At 36.6% G+C, this 26,205-nt stretch overlaps 1 protein-coding gene across 3 annotated transcripts in view; it reads right to left on the bottom strand.

Annotated features, from left to right (window-relative positions):
- Positions 1-524: 524 nt before the first annotated feature.
- The window catches only part of LOC144433586 (rho GTPase-activating protein 5-like), a 56,272-nt gene continuing 30,591 nt past the window's right edge, over positions 525-26,205 (bottom strand). The window contains exons 11-26 of one of the 3 annotated variants that reach the window (XM_078121904.1): positions 25,379-25,636; positions 25,004-25,173; positions 24,043-24,217; positions 23,730-23,788; positions 19,589-19,702; positions 18,645-18,704; positions 13,584-13,783; positions 12,186-12,395; positions 10,668-10,908; positions 10,151-10,347; positions 9,635-9,760; positions 8,728-8,890; positions 7,362-7,439; positions 5,394-5,525; positions 4,613-4,718; positions 525-4,089 (exon numbers count right to left, since the gene is read on the bottom strand). In XM_078121904.1, coding sequence (XP_077978030.1) covers positions 3,879-4,089; positions 4,613-4,718; positions 5,394-5,525; positions 7,362-7,439; positions 8,728-8,890; positions 9,635-9,760; positions 10,151-10,347; positions 10,668-10,908; positions 12,186-12,395; positions 13,584-13,783; positions 18,645-18,704; positions 19,589-19,702; positions 23,730-23,788; positions 24,043-24,217; positions 25,004-25,173; positions 25,379-25,636 — 2,500 coding nt within the window. In that variant the 3' untranslated portion in view covers positions 525-3,878. The remainder of the gene's footprint in view (positions 4,090-4,612; positions 4,719-5,393; positions 5,526-7,361; positions 7,440-8,727; positions 8,891-9,634; positions 9,761-10,150; positions 10,348-10,667; positions 10,909-12,185; positions 12,396-13,583; positions 13,784-18,644; positions 18,705-19,588; positions 19,703-23,729; positions 23,789-24,042; positions 24,218-25,003; positions 25,174-25,378; positions 25,637-26,205) is intronic. The other 2 variants (XM_078121906.1, XM_078121907.1) reach the window with 2 other exon arrangements.

Here is a 26,205-nt window from a genome sequence, read left to right as displayed (position 1 = left end):
ACATACATCCACATGATGTTCAAAACGAGGACAATTCTACAGGTTTACTTTTCCTATAAAAAAGTGATTACTTTGACCAAAGCATTACCACAAAAGACTATGTTGTCTGGAATAGTTAATATACAATAATTCCATTGTTACTATAAGTATACACACCTATATAAAGTGATCATTGTCTTGGAATGAAGTAACTGCAATACTGCTAATGTCTTGGGTAAAAAATTCGGACAAAATGTGATGAAGAATAGATGTTGACGAGAGTAGTATAAAGTATTGAATTTGAATACATAATGGATAGAAATGATGCAGCACCATATCTAAATTGACATAAAGCAAACAGCCAGCTGTTCTTATACTCAGTAACAAATTGACATCACACACGTTACACGGTGACTTGTAAAACACCAAATGATATATATATGAAACTAGACTGCACATCAGTTCAACAAAACTGAAAACTAAAGTTTTAGGAGGACTTCTAGCTCTTCACCATCACCATTACCATCATCATCATCATCATCATCATCATCATCGTCATCATTATTATCATCATCATCATCATCGTCATCATCAAGATGAGACTGCTGTACATACTGGTACTGGTTACTCCTTACACCTTGAATAACCTAACTACAGTCTCAGGGTAGTCAATCTAATGCTATAACTTCTGCGTTCAGTGGCAATCTCTTCATATGATTAGTTTTAAATGTGATATATTTCTACTGTTTTGATCCCTCTGTAAGGTAATGAACTAATTATAAAAGGTAACACTAAAACTGTTTTTATACTAGGTTCAGAGGTCTGTTCACCACTGCTAGATTAATCTTGAGTACAGCTGAATGTCTGAGTATAGTAGTAAGATATCTAGTAATAGTGGTACAATAGAATTGTTGCTGAAAAACTCTTTATATATTTAGATGGAGTGACAACGAGCTCCATGTAAACAAACCTGGTTGCTTTGATTTGGACATCAAACAGGCATTGGAAAGGACATCTAACAAAGCTGTGTTGGACAGGACACAATCAAACAAAGCTGTGGTGAACAGGACACCATCAAACAAAACTGTGTTGGACAGGACACCATTCAAACAAAGCTGTGCTGGACAGGACACCATCAAACAAAGCTGTGTTGGAAAGGAAACAATCTAGCAAAGCTGTGTTGGACAGGACACCATCAAACAAAGCTGTGTTGGACAGGACACCATCAAACAAAGCTGTGTTGTCAACACATTATCAGATTAGTAATCATCTTAAGAAATGGATAAGGTTGCCAGTACACATAATAGTATTGGTCAGGATACTGGCATAACATATCTGAGGTTGCAAAAGCTACAAAACTTAAATTGACTGCTTTTGCTGGACATCAACAAATCAATCATATATCTTGGCTAGTTTATATCATGAAATGAAATGAAATTATTCTAGTTTAGCATGAACTTTACAAACTGGTTACAAACTGATTTGTCTTATTTCTACAAAATTCCAGTAAAAAAACAGATATTTACGGAGGCTGTATATTTGTAATGTCTTGGATATTTCATATGTGATCATATAGTACAAATTTCTGAGGATGATAAAAGATAAATGTGTGACTTACTATTGAGCTACTGTACTGTGCAGGTCCACTACCATAATCATGGAGGGTATGGTAGTGAAATATGAGTTGTAAACTTTAATACACACATATCAGTTTGGTCATTGAATTCACATAATATAATGACTTAACCAAACATGACATGGTTACCTTTATGTACATGAACACGTTATTAGCAAATCTGTGAAAAGGTAGAATGCTATTGGCTAACAGCAAATCTATAAAAGGGTAGAATTGTATTGGCCAACAGCAGATCTGTGAAAGGCAGAATGCTATTGGCTAACAACAAATCTATGAAAGGTAGAAAGTTATTGGCTAATAGCAAACCTGTAAAAGATGTAATGTTATTGGCTAATGACAAATCTGTCAAAACAGGTACAATATTATTGGCCAATAGTGAATCCTCAACAAATCATTACCATGTTGAAGAACGTGACTACATGTAGTAAAACTGCTTTGTCCAATAGTGTGATACGTAAATCATCAGTACGAGCCAATCAGAATGAAACGTACAATTATTCTGAGGGATGGCAATTTGAAAATTGGTAAGTTTATGAATTAAAAGAGACTACATTTAGTAACAAACTCTCTATCGACAGCTGAGTAGTTTGTAACAGTAAAATGAGCATATCTGCTCTATAACTAAACAGCATCAAACCTGTACCCTTAACATAGGATTTACCAATCTTAACATCATATCAAACAAATCATGTGTCTCTCATATCAAAAACTGGGTATCATCTACGAAAACTACTTTTATACAAAATTGTCCTTTTTCAGTATCGGTATGAGCCAAGAACATTTCCTTTCTTTTCAAACTTTCTATATCTACAATAATAAGTGTGTTAATTTATGATACATATTAGTCATGATTCTTTTTTTTTTTTACTGCAAGTCTTCAAAAAATAGAGAGAATCGTCACGACTTTTATCAAGTATATGCAACTCTCTTCATCTCTTTTTGTACAAGTGAGAAATATAACTACATACATGGATAATCAAGCTATATTTGTTATCATGTAAATAACCAACAATTTAAGTGCTCTCAGAGCTTATCATTCTTGGTTTATAGGCATTAAAATCACTTAGAAAAATCGTTAACTACGTGAGTTCTAAAGGGTCCAATATGTGTCTTTTAGTAGATACTCAAATATGTGTTACTTCAGAATGGTCCAACATTTAATATTTTTGAAACAGGCAAAATGTGATATTTCTAAATGGCCGAATATGTAATTTTTCAAAACGACTGAACTATGTAACATATCTCAAACATAAAAGCAATGATTCTAAAGTGTATTTGTGATGTATCTTTGAGACTCAATGTGTGATATTTCTAAATGTTCAAAATATGTACGATTTTGAAATGGTCAAAGTGAGTGATATATTTCTACATAGGCCAGAGCGTGCTAATTAGTCTAGAACTAGTGATCCTTAATGTCAACTACTTATCTCAATACAATGATGATACTGTCTGTAAACTTTAATAACTTCTGGTTCCAGTTCATAAATTCAAGAAATGGATATTCTCAAAGCCTGTAGAAATTGACAAATGTGATTTGATTTCAAGCATTGGTCAAGTGGAACGCTTCTTCACAGTAGTTCAAACACATTGTGAATACTTCCACATGGCTGATACTGTTCTCTCACATTCAAACGCCCCTTAATTAGACATTTCATCGTGTTCTGCATAACCCAGGAGTGTGTTTCAATTTATGAAAGAACAGCAAACTTTGTGTTGACATGCTGAGATCCAGTGACTTACAGCTATAATTCATGCTATTTAAAACCATTCTACTCGTCATGTGATACTCTGCATGGAATAGAAAATTCACAATTGATGCTGCCATGAGTAAGCGCACTTACTATACAATGTACTTATATCGTTACATCAAAATCTGACATGTTAAACATTATTATGTTAAACATGCCTTGCAACACAGACAACATAATTAGTTCAAAATATGTGAAACATAATATCTTGTTTATGTAAAATATTTGTCATCATAATTAACAAAGTATGTCATTATGTAAAACATACTGTACATTATCATAAAGTCTTCTTTATCATGTACATTACATGAATAGACAACATGACGACATAAAAACCTCACTCTTAGCGTAATCTACCTAAACTATCTGCATTATTTCATTATACACTCCAAGTACTGGTTCTGATAACATAGACTGTCTATGGATTGTGTTCAGGATAACATCCCACTTTGTATACTATTGTTCTGTTACCATGTGCGAATGCGGCAAGTATCTCATCAAACTATAAATTCTGTTTATTTAACTCCTTCTTCTGCCACTTCCTGTGCTTCTTCTGGATGGAAAAAGTACTTAGCATACATAATGAAAAGTTCAACGATGTCTCTCATTTTCATGTTTTGTGCCAACGCCTCAAAGGAATTGAAGTCAGGATGTAGTAGAGTGGGCCACCAACACACCGACAGATTCTCACATGTCATCAGATTTACGTCACTATACTCTGTAATCCTGTAAAGTAATCAGATCATGAAAATAAGTTAATGAGATGATTATTCTCCCTCTCCCTTTCACTGGTTGGCTGGTTAGCACTAGAGAGGAGATGGAAAACTTTGGTGAGGGGCTGGCTGGTTAGCACTAGAGAGGATATGGAAAACTTTGGTGAGGGGCTGGCTGGTTAGCACTAGAGAGGATATGGAAAACTTTGGTGAGGGGCTGGCTGGTTAGCACTAGAGAGGAGATGGAAAACTTTGGTGAGGGGCTGGCTGGTTAGCACTAGAGAGGATATGGAAAACTTTGGTGAGGGGCTGGCTGGTTAGCACTAGAGAGGATATGGAAAACTTTGGTGAGGGGCTGGCTGGTTAGCACTAGAGAGGATATGGAAAACTTTGATAAAGGGCTGACTGGCTAGCACTAGAGAGGATATGGAAAACTTTGATAAAGGGCTGACTGGCTAGCACTAGAGAAGCTATGGAAAGCTGTGCAAACTGTAAACTAAGTTCAAAATCACAAGTTTACTGTAAGAGGTACTTACTTGAATAAATGTAACATCAGGAATGCAAGCACATCGTAATTGGCATATGGTAATTTGGTGAGTAAATATTTCAGTGCTTCTAGTTTTTCTTCATCCTGTGGTAAACCTGAAACCCAAAGAAAGTATAAAACTTTTGTAACTACAAATACCACAGTGATTAAGTCAGAATTAGTCTTATCACATGACGTTGGATCTGTGCTCAGAAGATTGCCAAACATAAGGCCAAGGATGACAGTACCACTGGTGTCTCAGACAAGCCCTCAACACCACCTTTGGTATTATGTCACTGCTGGTAGTTTTTAAAAGACAGCAGAATGCCCCAGGGTCTAGCAGCTGGACTATAGTCAGAGTATGAATAGAGCTAAAACTACGAGTTGATCAAGTGAGTGCAAATGTTTCGATGTCTGCATTTGATGTCAGTCTGGTGGCACGCTAGTCCATTTCATTTAGGCAAAATGTCGAAAGAAAATATATTCATTCAATCTTGCTATCTTAAAGTATAGAATGTACAGTTTCCTATTGGTCTTTGTGTGGTTGTATCAAACAGAGCCACTGAATGGTAACTTGAAATGGCAGTATCAGTAACACTTTCAGTACTTGTCAGTTAAAAACCATGGAGGGAGATTATTTGTTCTTATGGCTATCACTGTATTATTTTTGCATAAGTTAAGGGGTCTGGATTATGATTTGATTTCATCAAGTGGGCACTCAGAACTTAGAAAGCAGCTTGGCACCCCTTTGTTAAGTATACTTAGTTCGGGGAGAACATGTTCCTACTTACCAACTGCTTCTAAAAACTCTGATTGGAGATGAACAGGAAGTATTGGATCTGGTAATTCATTAAAGAAATACTTGAGTGCAGTGGCTACCGCATTGATACCCACATTGATTTCATTAAAATCTACATTAGGGTCTGAAATAAAGACAATATGAAGCAGTTATATAAAGTTAATCCAGTCTGGGTGTCAAACTCTCCAAGTATATCTTTAGTTTAACTAGAATCACACATGATACAAACAGGTGACATGTGGGAGTCTCACATGATACAAACAGGTGACATGTGGGAGTCTCACATGATACATACTGGTGACTCACATATGGGAATCTCACATGATACATACTGGTGACATATGGGAATCTCATATGATACATACTGGTGACATGTGGGAATCTCATATGATACATACTGGTGACATATGGGAATCTCACATGATACATACTGGTGACATATGGGAATCTCATATGATACATACTGTGACATGGGAATCTCACATGATACATACTGGTGACATGGAAATCTCACATGATACATACTGGTGACATATGGAAATCTCACATGATACATACTGGTGACATATGGAAACGTCATATGATACATACAGGGGACATATGGGAATCTCACATGATACATACTGGGGACATATGGGAATCTCACATGATACATACTGGGGACATATGGGAATCTTACATGATACATACTGGTGACATATGGGAATCTTACATGATACATACTGGTGACATATGGAAATCTCACATGATACATACTGGTGACATATGGGAATCTCACATGATACATACTGGTGACATATGGAAATCTCACATGATACATACTGGTGACATATGGGAATCTCACATGATACATACTGGTGACATATGGAAATCTCACATGATACATACTGGGGACATATGGGAATCTCATATGATACATACTGGTGACATATGGGAATCTCATATGATACATACTGGTGACATATGGGAATCTCATATGATACATACTGGTGACATATGGAAATCTCACATGATACATACTGGGGACATACTAGTATGGGAATCTCACATGATACATACTGGTGACATATGGGAATCTCACATGATACATACTGGTGACATATGGGAATCTCACATGATACATACTGGTGACATATGGGAATCTCACATGATACATACTGGTGACATATGGAAATCTCATATGATACATACTGGGGACATATGGGAATCTCACATGATACATACTGGTGACATATGGGAATCTCACATGATACATACTGGTGACATATGGGAATCTCACATGATACATACTGGTGACATATGGGAATCTCACATGATACATACTGGTGACATATGGGAATCTCACATGATACATACTGGTGACATATGGGAATCTCACATGATACATACTGGTGACATGGAAATCTCACATGATACATACTGGTGACATATGGGAATCTCATATGATACATACTGGTGACATATGGGAATCTCACATGATACATACTGGTGACATATGGGAATCTCACATGATACATACTGGTGACATGGAAATCTCACATGATACATACTGGTGACATATGGAAATCTCACATGATACATACTGGTGACATATGGGAATCTCACATGATACATACTGGTGACATATGGAAATCTCAAATGATACATACTGGTGACATATGGGAATCTCACATGATACATACTGGTGACATATGGAAATCTCACATGATACATACTGGTGACATATGGGAATCTCATATGATACATACTGGTGACATATGGGAATCTCACATGATACATACTGGTGACATATGGGAATCTCACATGATACATACTGGTGACATAGGAATCTCATATGATACATACTGGTGACATAGGAATCTCACATGATGTATACAGGTGACTCACACATATGGGAATCTAACATGATACATACTGGTGACATACATTCTCTGATCATTCTAGTTTACATTGTACATACCTTCATCAAATCTTTGAAGAATTAGATCACTGTCTACATTCTTACCAGGCACACGGTAAAGACCTTCAGTTCTAAGACCTGCAAGATACATCAAACATGAAATGTAAACTTAATTTTAATCTTCCATTTATTGCACTGCAATGATGTGCATATGGTGGGATGTAATACAGACACCCACATCCTCTGATATGCTGCATAGACATTGCACATGAACAGTAACAGAGACACATAAGATCGCATATGCATATATGGTGGCATGTAATATAGACTCCCTATGCCATCTGATATGCTGCATAGTTATTTCACACTAACAGAGACACCCAAGATAACATGTATATGGTGGCATACAGACACCCTATGCCGTCTGATATGTTGCATAGCCACTTCACACTAACAGTAACAGAGACACACAAGATAACGTGTATATGGTGGCATGTATAAATATAGACACCCTACACCCTCTGATATGCTGCATAGTTATTTCACACAAACAGAGACACCCCAGATAACGTGTATATGGTGGCATGTAATACAGACACCCTATGCCCTCTGATATGCTGCATAGCCACTTCATACTAACAGAGACACCCAAGATAGCATGTGCATATGGTGATGTAATATAGACACCCTACACCCTCTGATATGCTGCATAGCTATTTCACACAAACAGAGACACCCCAGATAACGTGTATATGGTGGCATGTAATATAGACACCCTACACCCTCTGATATGCTGCATAGTTATTTCACACAAACAGAGACACCCCAGATAACGTGTATATGGTGGCATGTAATACAGACACCCTATGCCCTCTGATATGCTGCATAGCCACTTCATACTACACCCAAGATAGCATGTGCATATGGTGATGTAATACAGACACCCTACACCCTCTGATATGCTGCATAGCTATTTCACACAAACAGAGACACCCCAGATAACGTGTATATGGTGGCATGTAATACAGACACCCTACACCCTCTGATATGCTGCATAGTTATTTCACACAAACAGAGACACCCCAGATAACGTGTATATGGTGATGTAATATAGACACCCTATGCCCTCTGATATGCTGCATAGCCACTTCATACTACACCCAAGATAGCATGTGCATATGGTGATGTAATACAGACACCCTACACCCTCTGATATGCTGCATAGCTATTTCACACAAACAGAGACACCCCAGATAACGTGTATATGGTGGCATGTAATACAGACACCCTACACCCTCTGATATGCTGCATAGTTATTTCACACAAACAGAGACACCCCAGATAACGTGTATATGGTGATGTAATATAGACACCCTACACCCTCTGATATGCTGCATAGCTATTTCACACTAACACAGACACCTACCTTTGGCCTCTAAGTACTCTATACACTTGACTAAAAACAGTGGAACCCTCTCTTCTTCCGTGACAATTTCCTCCAAAGGACAACCAAAGTAATTGTAAGACACTGACACTCCACCTTTCCCACTGCTTGGTTTTTTCTTTCTTTCTTCTCTCCTCTTCTTTTCCTGTCCATCAAAGAGATGAGATGTTAGAAAAATTGCACAAAAACATAAAAATACAAATGACACACACACACACACACACACACACACACACACACACACACACACACACACACACACACACACACACACACACACACACAAATAGATTTAGTATGTACCAGTATTTTTGTATGGGGCAATAAGTAGGCAAAATCCACCATGTGTTTTGCAGTGGTAGCAAATCAAAATGATGGTATATAAGGTATGGAAATCAATGCAAGTTTTACCAGACTTCTTCCTTTTGTTGCTAGCAGTGTAAACCATAGAAAAACCCTGATGTTTTGATAAAATAAATCACCCCAACATCATCATCAGAGCAACTATAGGTTGAGGCATAAAATACTTTAAAATCTTACAAATTATACCAAGCTCAATCCAAGTTGTATAAAAAAAATATGGAATATATATACTCTGGTCGTTCCATGTCACAACAATGTGTGTCTACGTCACTGGTTCTGCTGTGTTCGAAATGTGAGTCAAAACGTTCAAAATTGCCATCACTTTCCCCTGATTTTCGTTGATATTACTGTCATAGGTATAATTTGTTATTTTCCAATAATTTTCTTCATTCAGCCGGAAAATACTCGTGACCTAAAGGTTCTCACTACTCATCTAGCGACTCGTAGTGTCAAAGGACCCTTAGGTCACTCATATTTTTCTTGGCTGAATGAAGAATAATCTTGGGGAATAACATCTAATTATTACCTCCTCTTTCTGTTTTTTCTTCTCTTCTTTCTTCAGTCTTTCTTCTTCCTTCCTCTTTTGTTTTTCTGCCTCCTTTTCTTCTTTTGTTAACTTTTTCCTTCTGTCTTTCTTTTCTTCATGATTGCCCTGTAAACAGTCGACGAAATGATCACGATTTTATTTTTAAACACTCTCACAGCCACTGTCAAGATTGTATCCGAGTTTGAAGTCTCAGTGCTTTGACATAGTCTCAGTGTTATATGTATAATCTGTTTGAAATCTCAGTGCAATGATATATATTACAGTTATCATTAGTAATGTTTATCACTCGGCTCTATTTGCAATATCCCAGTTATATTCAAAATCTCAGAACTATATTTGCAAAATGTGAGCTCTATTTAAAATATCATTATAGTACAATTGAAATCTCAGAGCTCTGTTTGAAATCTCAGAGCAGTACAATATGTTTGCATCTCAAAGCTATTCTGAATATGAATATCTTTGTGTAAAAATGTCTTGGGACTTTTATAACCATACCTCGCCATTGTCATCATCGGCATGTTGTTGTGGTTTTGCTGGGAGTGGAAGTACAGCCACTCTAGCTGGAGCATCGTGATATCCACTTTGAACTGACTCATACAAAGATTCATCATTTGTTGACCTGACTGTTCCTCTGCCAAAACTCTGTCTATGTCTGCCAGCCCCACTATCTTCACCACTGTCACTGCCTGATTCTGTAACCAATATAATGAAAATAGTCAAACTTTTGCCCAGCTTTCATGTGCTCAATATGACAATATTTAGGATATCAAGAAATATAGTATAGTATTTTGTACTGTAAAAGCCATCCATTTGAAACAGTATTACAATTTCTAGCTTAACAGATTATCCACACAAATGGCCATGTTTAATCTGAAAGGTGAAATTTTCATTAGGAATCCAGTCGTATCATTGATATTCACATACTAATTTAAGCATACCAACACTCGGTTTCCTAACATCAACATACACTATCCTATCACTGCTGTACACATACATACTAATTTAAGCTTACCAACACTTGGTTTCCTGACATCAGCATACACTTGTCTGTCATATGTATACTGTGGTAAAGGTGGAGGCTCATCAGACATTGGTGAAGGCTTGTCACGTATTTTATGTGGTTTTTTCTTGATTGGTGGGGGTTTGTTCACGCCAGCATACACGTCATCTGCCTTGGGTTTCCTTTCCATGGATGACTGGTCACTTTCACTGTCTGTTGTATCAGGTCTCTGTTTCTTGGTATGGACTCTGACCTAATAGAAACCAATGCCAATGTGGTCTTAGTCAATACCTCATCCAATGAGATAAAAGCTAACAAGTCTCCGTAGAAGACACCGAGTCCTCCAATATGCTACTTATGTAACTGAATGGTGTGACATGATTTAAAAGAAATTAGTGGTAACAAACAAAGTGTCTGTGATGAGCAGGAAATGGCTGGATTTTGATAAATGACCCCGAAGGTCAGTCCTGGTCAAAGGTCTACATCTCAAAAGAGATTGTACTCTCAATTATATGGGGATAGACACTTGAATGGCGTCACTATGCATGATAGCTTTTGAGTTATGCAGTAAATCAGGATTGTTCCGTGACTACAAATTTGGCCGCCATTCAGCTAAAAGTTGGGTGAAGCACCAAAAGTAATGCATGTATTTTATAATATTTTTGTCTTGTTCTGCATTACCTTTAGACATCATTTTGAAAGAAATTGGCACACATAAATGGTACACACTGTGCAATGTGCAAGACATAGCCTGATTTTGATAATTGATCTGGAAGGTTGAGGGTCACTTTCTTACACGAAAGCTTGCATATGATCATATGGGGTTAGACACTTGAATGGACTCTCTATGTATTGAAGTTTTTGAGTAATATATTGATTTGTAAATCCTGTGGACATGATTTTAAAAGAAATTGGCAACAACTAAATATGACAAAGTGTCTGTAATAGCCAAGAAATAGCTGGAATTTGATAATTGACCCTGGAGGTCAAGGCCAAGGTCAAATACTTTAAAAAACTTGTACCAGATAACAGAGGTAGACGCTTGAATGGAATCTCTATGTATTACAGTTTTTGAGTTATGCCATAAATATTGATTTTTAACTACAAATATAGCCCCATTCGGTCAGATTGGCATATGTTGCGAAATGAAGTGACGTGCATGTGTCCCTCATGATATGTCACCTTTGTGTCAGGTTTGAAAGAAATCGGATACTGCATATCTGAGAAATGTATGACGTATTGTGGATGCACACACGCACACAAGGAGCCCATTGCAATAGTCCTCTCCCTTCAGGGAGGGACTAAAAACAGCCTTTAAAATACCTTACAATACCACCAACACCAAGATTTAACCAAAATGTAAAAAATATGACAAACTAACAGAACTCGCTGATAGCATGCTTAGTATATTAGTGTTAAACAAGTGAAAGAACACATGTTATGCACACCAAAGCAAAGCATCCCACATTAGTTAACTAGCTATTACTAGAATTACAGTATTACTAGTTATAACTAGTATGGTATTAGTACCTTTTTCCCACCAGGTAAGAGTGCGTCTTGTACTTCACTGTAGACCTCATCCTTTTTGTTTGCCGCCACCCTATTAGGTCTAAGAGTATCTTTTGGAAAAGCATAGTCATCCTCAGGCGTAGCTAGCGGAGCTTTTGTACGTACATTTACCTCTCTTGGATGTTTTAGACTTTCATTCACTTTTTCAAACTGACCAATATTTAGTTTACCCTGCAATGTAACGAAATGCTGATGAGTAACAGGTAATCCAGGTCACGTGTTCATATTTTACTTCCCCTTCAAGATGATGAAATGATTTACAGGTAAATGTAACAACTTTTGCAATAGTTTTATTTGTAATGTTACCCCCTCCCCATTTTGTTCCTTTAGCTGCAACCTCAGTAGAATGATTTTAATAATAAAGGTAATGTTAGACTGAGAGAAAACATTTGGAACACCCCCCCCCCCCCTCTCCCACCCGGTTGTCAGTTGCAGTATTCATAGATGATTCACGATAATACATGGAAATACGCATAGTAAATAATTGTACGTACAGCTATGAATTTTGATTTTGAGGATGCATTGCAGTTTTAGGGATGAATGCAACAAATGCCAAAAGCAAATACAAAACACAAATAGATAACACTCATTATACTAGAACACTGGATGTACTTGATCTGATTATGTACAACTGTTACAAAAATGTATATGTACACTGGATTACAATGTTCTTCATTGCTTGTATTGCGGGTGCGTTACCTTTGTTTTTCTTTTCAAGAGTAACTCCTTCTGTAATTGCCCTAGCTGGATAAAGAACTTTATGAAACCTGCCCGCAAGAGATTGAGACCTGCCCTTATAAGGTAGAGACCTGTCCTAATATAATACAGACCTGTCTTAATAAGGTAAAGACCTATCCTATTGTGACAAAGACCTGCTCTAGCTAGGTAGAGACCTGTTCTAATACTGTATGGATATCCTAATGAGGTAGAGACCTGCCCTTATCAGGTAGAGATACGCCGTTATCAGGTAGAGACCTGTCCTAATACGATAGAGACATGTCTTAATACAGTAGAGACCTGTCAGTGTCCTAATATTAGAGACTTGCCCTATAAGGTAGAGGCATGTCCTTATAAGGTAGAGACCTGTCTTTACCACAGAGACTTGTCCTGGTTAGATAGAAACATGTTCTTTTAAGGTAGAGATGTGTGAGAGACCGGCCCTAAGAATAGCGACCTATCCTAATAAGGTCAAAATCTGTCCGTATAATCAGTAAAGACCTGTCCCAATAATGTAGAAACTCACCCTTGTTAGTTAAAAACCTGTCCATCAAAGGAAGAATCATTGTTACATGCAAATTAGAAACCTGTCGCCTTAGACCAAGAAACCAGGCAAAACATAAAAAGTAAGGTTATACTCACAGGTTTCTTTGGTATAGGAGGTTTTTCACCTTTTGGTGGAGGAGGTTGTCGTCTTGGGATTGTACCAGGAGGTGTTACATTCGGGCCAGCTGATTCATACATATCATTCTGTACCCATCCAGACTGGCTTTGATTGTCTCTTGGTGTCCTGGGCTGTGATTTGGTATCAACACTTTCATATACATCATTGTCAACCCAACCTGTAAGTTCAATCACTCTTCCATCAATGTTTTCCACATACAAACAGACACCTAAGCTTTGAAGTCATTTCAGGACAGGTGAGAAAGTATTTAAATACTATACCTCCGCATGGCTAACAGATTTACATATTAAATCATGAAGACCACGTCTCAGTCTGTATTACCCTCCATATCCCACTTGTTCTGTTTTATCACAAATTTTGAATGATCATGTACACAATTTACCATAAAATCACTGATATGTAGTCTTTTTTTTTATCACATAATGGAAATGGCAACTATCCAAAGATTTTCCGTATATTACCATTGTACAAAAATGACTGGTGCACCCTATGCACTTTTTAAATACATAATTTAACAACAACTGAGCTTCATATATAAATCTGTTGCCAGGACAGAAACCAACGTCTGTGTCTGTATGTATGTAAATCTGTTGCCAGGGGAGACAGAGTGAGCAAGTACAGCATTCATTAGAAACCGACACAATCACCAATCAAATCATGCCATTTCAGATTGCAGCATATCTTACATACATACATACATTACACGCACACATGCATGCACGCACGCGTGCACACACACACACACACACATAACGTACATACATGGTTTGCTAATCTACAGGTGAGTTAGCTAGTGCACAAAGAGTACCACATCTCTTAAATTTCCAAGGGTACCATCATCGGTAAATAAATCTAACAAACTCAATTTGTAGTACCAGTTAATACAAAAATATTCAGTTCACCACATAGAATTTTTATATCATCAAATCTGTTTTTGTTACTGGGATCACACTGTATATTTATCAATGTAAAAAAAAAAATCCACTGAAGTATGTTAAAGTATAATAAATTAAGCTATTTCATCTGTTTTGTAATAATTTAGTAGGGTACATATTGATAAAACACGTTGACAGTGTTTGTGACTAGACACTTTCACTGTATACATACATACATACATCTCAAAGTCATCTCAAACTACACAATGCATATTACATCAAATACTGAAACCAATACACCAATGACATGAGCTCTTTTGCATAACAATATCATTGAAATGATCAAATTAATTAACATTACATATGATTTATCTTGATGTGAATTTCTACATCGAAGCACTAACGAATACGCAATATAGACATTACACCATAGCATAGCTGAATACATACATTTAAACATTACATCATATTTAACATTACTGAATACGCACACTTAAACATTACACACCAGTTTTACTGAATACGCACACTTAAACATTACATATTACAGATTCAAAAAGGAAACAGCTTCTAAAAGCAGCACTGCGACAAGAAAAGTTACCGTGGTAACTGAAAGAAGAAGAGAAAGATTACCCATACCCTGATCAGATCTATAAGCAGATGGCAGTGTAGGAGGAGGAGGAGGAGGAGGTAGAGGTGGCTGCTGTCTCTTCCAAGGAGCAGTTGAGTGAAGACCCAGCTGATCAATGCTTTCATATATAGTATTATCTACAAAACCTAGTAGTACAGAGCACACATAGAGATAAGTCAGAGAGATAAAGACAACTAGGAGATACGAAGATGCGCAGTATGTAAAGTATGTTATCAACAACTTAAGTAGTTAATTACAGCTGTTGACTTTGGTTGCATTCTCCTACTCAACTCTGTTACGTTGGTGTTCTCCAAGTCTCGTATCTAACAAGTCTGTTGTTTGTTCCCTCTGTTTGTTGTTTGTTTTCCCCAAATAGTAAGCAACATGTGTTTGTTGTTTGTTCCCTCCTAGTAGCAAGTTGCATGTGTTTGTTAATATTTTCCTCCAGTCATGTAATCTGTCACATTTGTTGTTTGTTTCCACTAAGTATGTAAGTATTAAAATTGTCTGTCAAATTTGTTGTTTGTTTCCTCCAAGTAGGTAAGTATTAAACTTGTCTGTCAAATTTGTTGTTTGTTTCCTCCAATCGTGTAAGTAACATGACTGTCAAATTTACAGTTGCTTCCTTCAAATATGGAAGTAATTGGTCTGTCAAATTTGTTGTTCGTTTTCTCCAAGTACATAAGTCACTAGTCTGTCAAAATTTGTTGTTTGTTTCCTCCAGGTACATAAGTCACTAGTCTGTCAAATTTGTTGTTTGTTTCCTCCAGTTATGTAAGTAACTTGTCTGTCAGATTTGTTAACTGCTTATTTCATAATGGGGGCATTTTAACACTTTCTTTACTTTATAATATAACCATGCACATTTAAAATTTCAGCACTACATCACAAAACAGAAGTTTGCATATAGCTGTCACTGAAGTTAGATCATAAATCAATGAAACCAAAAATGGCCATTCACATTTTGTTAAAACAAAGCAAAAGTCACTATTTATCAACGTAATATACATTAATTTATTACCACCTGCAAAAAAACAAACTGCACCATTACGTTGCCTGTATTTGCTAGTCACAATCCTTTGCAAAATATACATTTTTTTTTCACAGTGCATTACCATACAGATAGCATTAAAGTGCAAAACAAATGAACATTTCTATATGAGCAACTCATCTGGCCCTGCTAATATGAAGTAATAGCATAATATGCCTTCAGTATTCTGGGATCTACATATGGCTAGTTCAGTGTGTTTTAGAGAAAATTGTCAAAAGCATACAGCTTCATCACTTTATAAATCAAAACATAGATTATGGAGGGGAACCGTCCAAGGTTTACAGTCTAACAGGTCAAAATTCAACTATGGAAATTAAACAGACCGACTAGAAAGTACTGGTAGAGAGATACAACACACCATGTCTATACTGTATCCTGATTTGGAATAACTTCCATCTACTAAAATATCTACCAAACTGTATGACACACTGTCCAGACAGGGTCTATCATTGTAAATATCCTGATCTGGAATAACTTACATCTACTAAAATATCTACCCAACTGTATGCCGCACTGTCCAGACAGGGTCTATCACTGTAACTATCCTGATTTGGAATAACATACATCTACTAAAATATCTACCCAACTGTATGACAAACTGTCCAGACAGGGTCTATCACTGTAAGTATCCTGATTTGGAATAACTTCCATCTACTAAAATATCTACCCAACTGTATGACACACTGTCCAGACAGGGTCTATCACTGTAAGTATCCTGATTTGGAATAACTTCCATCTACTAAAATATCTACCCAACTGTATGACACACTGTCCAGACAGGGTCTATCACTGTAAGTATCCTGATTTGGAATAACTTCCATCTACTAAAATATCTACCCAACTGTATGACACACTGTCCAGACAGGGTCTATCACTGTAAGTATCCTGATTTGGAATAACTTACATCTACTAAAATATCTACCCAACTGTATGACACACTGTCCAGACAGGGTCTATCACTGTAAGTATCCTGATTTGGAATAACTTCCATCTACTAAAATATCTACCCAACTGTATGACACACTGTCCAGACAGGGTCTATCACTGTAAGTATCCTGATTTGGAATAACTTACACCTACTAAAATATCTACCCAACTGCATGACACACTATCCAGACAGGGTCTATCACTGTAAGTATCCTGATTTGGAATAACTTCCATCTACTAAAATATCTACCCAACTGTATGACACACTGTCCAGACAGGGTCTATCACTGTAATTACATATGTATAGAGTGTATGTGCTTCTATAAGGTATGATGTATAATTCTGATATTTTCCTATCCTGTATGTGTGTTCATATCGAAACCCAGTTTATGATTCAGATCTTTTGCATTATATTCTATGTGTTCATGTTGAAACCTCGTATCTGACAACAGAAAACAAACCTTTTTATTTAGAAGCCCTTTAAGAAAACTCAAAATCTGTGGATCTTGTTTCTCTTAAATTTGACTAACGTACATGACCTGAGACTGAGAGTGACCCTTCTTGTAAGACTCTGTACAACAACAACAACAAACAACAACAACAGCAACAACAACAACAACAACAACTACAGCAATGAAAATCCAATATGCAACAGATCTTTGAGATTTGTTTCCAACCAACTACAGACAACCAGGTAGTATCTACAGGAATGCAAAGTATCACTTGTATGAAACCCTCTGAGCTCAAACAGTGATCTCCACAGCTAGTCTACTATGACAACTTAGGAACAGTTATACCAAGACAACCATATATCCAATGTTTCCAGCATGACAGCCATTCCTGAGGAACATTCCATAATGAGTATAAATTGATTACCTTGGTTCCTAAAAGCAAAGGAATTGAATACTTTGTTTCCTGTGGTTTGTACTACTATTTTAAATTGTGTGTGCAAGTTTGAATGACAGCATCCTTGAATTTGAAACATCGGCCACATATGCATCCTATGTACTATGACAGGATGACAGCCTAGAACATTGTTACCATGGAAACAGCCATTATGTGTATAGGATTATGTCATGTACACTATGGTCTATAAGGACAACTACATGTCTCGGTGACTGACATTAGATTATTAACACCTGAATGAATGATGTTAACATAGACAACTATACCTACTTTCTACGGCATAACTACATGGTCTGACTACAAGATGTTATCTACATGAGAAATCCACAATGATTATTAAGATGGCCATCAAATGAGTGAATACATAATTTGAAACAAGGTAGCGATTAAAAAGAACTGTGCATTTTCAAACATTACAGTGCAAACGACTACATAATTATCTACAATTTATAACAAGACTAAAAACATTAGAGAACTGCTACTTCTATATGGATATCAGGTGCGGCGGTGAAATGTGCTGAAACAGAAATGTGGCAGGATGATGATTGTGAGTGGATGAGGGAACGTGACAGTGTAGAGGTACGTGTAGAAGTGACGTGTGAAAGACTAGACAGAGAGAGACATATACCAGTTTCAGGCTCTGTGGGGAACGACCCAGGAGGCATACTATTACGAACCCAAACACCATCTGCAAAATTGGAAGACACAGAGAGAAAAAAAAAAACAAGAGGACATGTGAAACACAGCTGTGCATGCACTGGAAACAATGACTGTTACATCACATGGCATAAAACACAAAAAATCTAGTGTCAAATATTAGCTACCTCCAATGGAATTGGTGACTACAGTTTAATTGGGGTCAAGGGTCAGAAATGACAAGAGATGTGATCTGGATGATGGAAGACAACCATGATATATGATGATGCAGTTAGGGTTAGAGGTCAAATGGTATTGGTCATGGTCAGTATGTGCATGCATTATAGACCCTAGTAACACATCTACCTTATGCTGAAAACCTTGCATACTCCACTGGTTAGATCAACTATAACACAAAACTTTCCAACGAATATCTAATTAGTTCAAACATGTTTCTATGACAACTTAACTTCATCTGATTTCTTACGGCTAAATGAATGTTGGAAATTATAATTGAATTGAATTGTCTTGTTCCTGGCAACCAGTTACAGTAAAGCTTGACGTTTTGGGAATGAGTGGATTCCATAGTGTACATGCACTGTGAACATTCATATTATTCCTGAATGAAATGAAACTGTCAGCTATGATCACTTTTCATGACTTAAAGTCTAAAGACATCATTTTTTTTATTCATGGCTTGCTTAAGTCTGGTCTCCATTAACAATACAGACAATCATATATCAGTCTTTGCATAAACTTTGTCACCCTATACCTGCACTTCACACAATTCCCCACATTAGTATTGTTAATAGTTCTACACAAGGTACCTACTACCCCAATATAGAATAGACTAATCTACCTTATATCACCCTAAAAAAGTAGGTAAGTATAGATTGAACCATTTTAAAAGCAGGGAGGTTGGAGAGTTAAGCATACCTTCTTCAGGCTCCGGAGGCTGAGATCTCAGAGAGTGTCGGAGTGACTGATCTCTGGGTGGTTTAGGAGGACGCCTACCACGGGGTGCTGTGCTATACAGCATATCTAGAGGATCTGAAGAATAGAGTAAGCGAGAAAGCTTGAGCAATGTTAAAGTGCAGCTATACTAGATGACTGCATAGACAGCATAGCACCTAGCACTGTAGTATGGCTGTTGAACACAGATATTCATACTCGTGCACTGGCAAACATTTAAACCAAACACACTGTCTCATAACTGTCTCACACAACTGATCTTGTTTCATTTTAGCCAACAACCACACAATAACGTTTCAGCTGTAGCTTATACAAGAATCTTAGTATGAACATTATCAGCATGACATCATTACATGCCATATCCAAAGTTGCTTTCTAGAATGCATTGGTCTTGAAATTTGCAGGCAATGACATTTCGGTGCATTGTATTGATATTTGAAAACAATGACATTTCGATGCATTGTATTGATATTTAAAAACAATGACCTTTTGATGCATTGAAAACAATGACATTTCGATGCATTGTATTGATATTTGAAAACAATGACATTTTGATGCATTGTATTGATATTTGAAAACAATGACCTTTTGATGCATTGTTTTGATATTTGAAAACAATGACATTTCGATGCATTGTATTGATATTTGAAAACAATGACATTTCAATGCATTGTATTGATATTTGAAAACAATGACATTTCGATGCATTGTATTGATATTTAAAAACAATGACATTTCAATGCATTGTATTGATATTTGAAAACAATGACATTTCGATGCATTGTATTGATATTTGAAAACAATGACATTTTGATGCATTGTATTGATATTTGAAAACAATGACATTTCGATGCATTGTATTGATATTTGAAAACAATGGCATTTCGATGCATTGTATTGATATTTGAAAACAATGACATTTTGATGCATTGTATTGATATTTGAAAACAATGACATTTCGATGCATTGTATTGATATTTGAAAACAATGACATCTGAATGCATTGTGTATTGAAATTTGAAAACAATCACTTTTGAATGGGGTATTACATAAATTTGAAAACACTTGTCATCTGAAAGCATTGGAGTATAAATTTGAAGGCAATGAGAATCTGAAAATATTGGAATATGAATTTGAAAGCAATGACATTTGAGCGCATTGGACCAGGTATTGAAATTTGAAAGCATTACGAATCTAACTTGGAAAACTTGGGACATTTGAGGATTGCCTTCTAACTAGAGAGATCAACTATCTTCTTTTCAAGCTACAGCTTTGATTAAGAATCATACACGAATACCACTGAAGACAAGTTACAGTAAGCACTCGGGGGAGAAAGTACACAACATAAATAATCAGAATTCAGTGTTTTAGTACACTGTTTTGATTGAAACACTGTGATGACTGTTATGCCAATCTGATAGACATGCAAGACATCACAACATTACAATGGCTGTATATGTAAATATACAGACAAAATATTACATGCATCAACATACTTCTTCATTTACAATTAAGATAACGTTTGACATATACAAGTACAAGAGTGACATGTAACCTGTAAAACAGATAATACAGTTAAACAAAAAATAGGGGGTAAGGGTATGTGTATTGTGGAAGGAGTACCACTGGTAACGATTGATTTTCGCCTGCTGTGTTGTAAAGAAGACAGTCATTAGATAGGGGATAGATTTATACACTTGTAGTATTGACAGTACACTAACAGCATGGAATGGCATGGTATCATGGTTTCAATGCATGCATGCAGGCAAGTAGCAACAAACAACGTTATGTGAAACACCAACAAAGCCACTCATTTCTCCAACTTTTCTTTGACAAAAAAATCTTTCTTTTCAATACTGATTTATTCGTAGCATATCTTATCCCCCTCCCTCCCCCTTTCCATCTGTCTTACACAATATACATGTATGTGTTTTATCTCACAACATGGAATAAATCATATTCCCAAATTGAAGTTTGCAGATAAAATTAGAAAAGTTAGGAGAATTGAGCTGCATACAGAAAGGAAAGCAAATTTCTGGGCAATAACACACAGTCTTTATCCTACATGATGATCGTTAGAGTTATGGTATTTCAGTATTGTTAGATTGGATTCAAGATTCTATTAATGAGATCAGAATTAAGCAGAGTTTATAGTTATAAGTAAAAAAGCATTTCTGCAAGCCATTTCACAACGTCCCAAGGAAGGAAATGCCAGCTATATTGTAATAGCCTACTGCAGTCACAGAATCAATCTAACTGAAAGCAGTGGTTGTGAAACAATACATTCTCGACTATGATTAATTTTTTTAGTATCGTATAGTATCGTATGGTTAATCTTGAATATGTTTTTCACATAGACCAACAAATCATTTTGGTAACAAATACAATTTAGTAAAGTTAAACAGATTTCCGTACTGTTCAGAGTTCTCATAAACCAAACTATAGACTGTGTATTAGTGACCATTATGCCATGGGTTGATTGTAAACTTAGTAATGCTACCTTGTCCATAGCGTGAAAACTTTTTCCTTATTTGGCTAGGTCTAACTAAATGTTCTACGCCATCCTTAAAAGAGTTAGTTCCATCAAGCTCTGCAGTGCACCCAATAATGGATAATGGAAAAAAAGAAAAACAAACACATATACATGAATAAACAAAAAACGATGCAGCGACAGATGAGCCATGTTATTGTTCAATGATATAAGCATTACCTGCAATGACCACAATTAACCATTTCACCTTTCATGACATTTGACCTTTCACCTTTCATGACCTCTCACCTTTCCAGACATTTGGCATGTACCCTATTCAAACTGTAATGTACGATAAGCACAGGACAGGGTGATTTTTACTGTATTTTTGACAAAATGAGAGACTAAGAGTGGTCAAACTTGAAACGTTAGAAGAAGTTTACGAGACGTTGAATGTGAAATGTTACAGGTGAGAAGGTTAAAGGTGAATGCACAAAGACTCCAAATATCCATGGCTTGAAATCGCCATACTGTAAAAAAGGTGGGAGGGGTGTTAATACTCAATGTAAGTGATGATACATGGATGTGCTGCCCTTTGATGTATGCATTGTTGGTTGTGGTTTTAATAATATGAAGATGTAGATTTTGGGAGATTGGTCTATGGGTCACCTTATAAAATAATGACTTGGTCTAAAGTAGAGTCTCGTATTTAGCACCAAGGCAGCACATCCCCTACCAAACCAGTGGGCGAGTCCCCCTCCCAAAGTCTTCTCATGTAAGTTGATATCAGCCTGCTGCTAGCATTGTGAAGTGGAGCTGCCATCTAATTTACGAGCATAACATACATCCTGTTTCACAACGCTGTTTGTAATAGTTGTCAATTGTCAACCATGCCAAAATATATGCCGGCTCTTCATTCATTCAGTCTGAATCCTGATAGGAGCAGTATTTTATAAAGACTGCTGATGTGATTGTAGTGTTAGTTTATCACTACAGAATATACACGATTTTATTCTCTCACTGTTTGGATAATTGGGTTGAAATATACACTGTACAAGGGTTTAAACTAATGTTCTCATAAATTATTGATAATATCAACAGTCATAAAAAAGTCTTGTATAACTACAAGATTTTTCATTTCCACATTGGAAATAATATAAAAGTACTGCATGCTGTGGTGTGGTGTGGTGTTCAACCTCAAAGTAAGGGCCATTGTGTATTTCTATGTAGTTACACAGTGCAATTGATGTTATGTATAAACTATATCAACTTGAGTCACTGAGCAGTATATAGTGAGTGGTGGTGGTGGGGGGACTTTATAAGTCTTGACATACTTTCAAACATTCAATAACTGCCTACACATGTACCATATAAACACAATGTTGCCATATATATAAAACTGCTATACTGTATCACATTGTATCTGTCTACACATGCATCATATGAACACAATGTAGCTATACAAAACTGCTACACTCTATCATATTGCATTTTTCTACACATGCACCATATAAACACAATGTTGCCATATGTGTTTTAAAAAACTGCTACACTGTATCATATTGTATCTTACTACACATGCATCATATAAACACACTGTTGCTATACCTATAAAACTGCTACACTGTATCTTACCTCTCGGCGTCGTACTATAACGACCCTTCCCTGGGTGGTCACCATCAGCACCACTAACACTGTCAAACAAAAATAACAAATATTTGAGCTACCTATAAAATGACAAAATGAAACCAACTTAATGACATGAATGGGTAGGCAAAGGTATCCATCTTAGAAACTCAATTTATTGCATTAATTCTCAACTTAATTTCTTGTTTATATTTCCATGTTGTAAATACTTCCAAGTGTGGCTATATTGCTGTCTTGTTCTCAATGATCTCCTGTTGTTTGAACTACAATCCTCTGACTTTGGCTTTAAGTTTGACTGTACCTCTTTTGACGTGACATTGTATGAGGTCGTTTTGGCAAGATGGCAGGTGGTCTCCTGGACATATCCACTGAGTTTCTGATGTTTTCCATTGACAGACTTCGCCTCATCTTAAATTGGGCTTCAGTGTCTGCTTTCTTGTCATAGGCTTCTTTAAAGAATGGTGTGAAGACAGCAGCTGAAAGTTGGAAAATAATGGTATATGACAGAAATTCAAGTTTTCTACAAATACGTTTTATTCTAAAGAATTATATATCTACAAGTTTTTTAAAAGCCAAAACGAATTCAACAAAAGTAGTTGAATGTGACAAATTACCGATCACTTCGTCATAATCATTACCAATTTTTGACAAGAGACACACAAAATATTCCTGAAGTACCTCAAATTCAAATAAACATTTTGAAGTAACAGCACAGAAGTGAAAGTAAATTCCATCAAAATCAAATATTTCTGACTAAACTATGCTTTTCGGAAACCATAATTAAGATTTCAGCACTACAGTCAAACTGCAATCCATGAAAACTGAATAAGATAGAAGTAGACTGAAGTATTGAAATGAAATCACTTTGGATTGGACAAATTGCAAGAACAATTAGATGCTATTCCCCAATATTTATTTTTTTGTTCAGCCAAGGAAAATATGAGTGACCTACGGGGACTTTTGTTGCTACGAGTCACTAGACAAGTAGTGACAACCCTGATGCTATTTTCTGGCTCAATGAAGAAAATTATTGGAGGATAACATAATTATACCAGTGCCAGTATTATCAAAGAAATATCGGCCAAAGCAATTTTGAACGTTTTGACTCCTATTTCGAACACAGCAGAACCAGTGACGTAAACACACATTGTCATGACATAGACACACGTTGTTGTAACATAGAATGACCAGAGTATACATTCCATATTTTTTGTTCAACTTGGCTCATGCATGGTATAATATCAAATGATATGCAAACTTACTTTGTTGTCTGAACTTAGATGATGTTGTTATAAACTTGATGTTGAGGTTATCGGCCAACTTGTTACCAGCTGTTAGATATTTCTTTGTATCCTCATCAGAGAAGAAGTCTGCACTCTCAGTCACGGCCAGCATCATTATTGGTACATGTAGTACATTGTGGGAGAATGCCCTGCGAATCAAACATAAAATTGATCTTAACCTTTTAAAAACATCGCACTGTACGACACTGATACAGTCGATAGTACAACACTGATACAGTCGGTAGTACAACACAATGATCTCCATCAAATCTTATCAACTAAACTGCAGTCATCAATGTTGACAGCAACGCTAACATATGAAAGATCAATAAACTGATAACAAACAGCACTTACTTTAACATCGAGAATGAAGCCTTCCTCTTGGTAGAATAAGCAAGAATATAGCCATGATGTAATTCTTCTCTGAGTGGTGTGCCTTGGTGATAAGACACTGCCATCACCTCCACTTTCCTCTTCTCTGATCCTAAGAATGTGTCCAGCACAATGGTCTGAGCTTTGTCAGGATTTATCCAGCAACACTGATGATTGACCAGAGGTCCTAGGACCAGGTCAGCAGGGTAGGGGTCATCACACATCATACATAACTGAATCCTGTTAAAAACAGTCAGAAAACATGTATCACTCAACAACGCTGGTACATATAGCACCTATGCTCAGGTGTGACTTTATGATATCCAAACACCTCACAAAGGTGTTGTAACAAATAGACCATTACCCATCTCGCGGGAGACGCCATTGAGTGCATAGCAACCACATTCGGGTGGTCAAGCTGAAGTGTCAACCGCTTAGCAACACCATTGTTCTCGACGTCACGTACAGTGCAATACGTATGATCATGGAAGTATACTTCCATGGTATGATAGATCAAGGGAAGCAAACTTTTAAAGTATGGTTGTAAAAACGATGTGCGTATGTGAAATTCATAACTAGCCGTCAGACGTGACGGTGATTTTTGGCCGTCTGGGCGCAGATGAAGAGCGGTTGAGATTGACAGTTTCAACATGAACTTGAAAATATTACTAGAGTTGGATCCACTCGAGGATCGCAGGCCCTATGGTTGAAAACTTGCATGTCAGGTCGCGAATATTGTATTCCTAATTTTAAACAACGTCTAAAATTTGATACAATGTCCTAACTTTTCCATAGACTTTTTATACGTC

Source organism: Glandiceps talaboti, chromosome 4, assembly GCF_964340395.1.
Source record: "Glandiceps talaboti chromosome 4, keGlaTala1.1, whole genome shotgun sequence".
Taxonomy (NCBI): Eukaryota; Metazoa; Hemichordata; class Enteropneusta; family Spengelidae; genus Glandiceps; species Glandiceps talaboti.
This window is presented reverse-complemented; position numbering and strand designations above follow the sequence as displayed.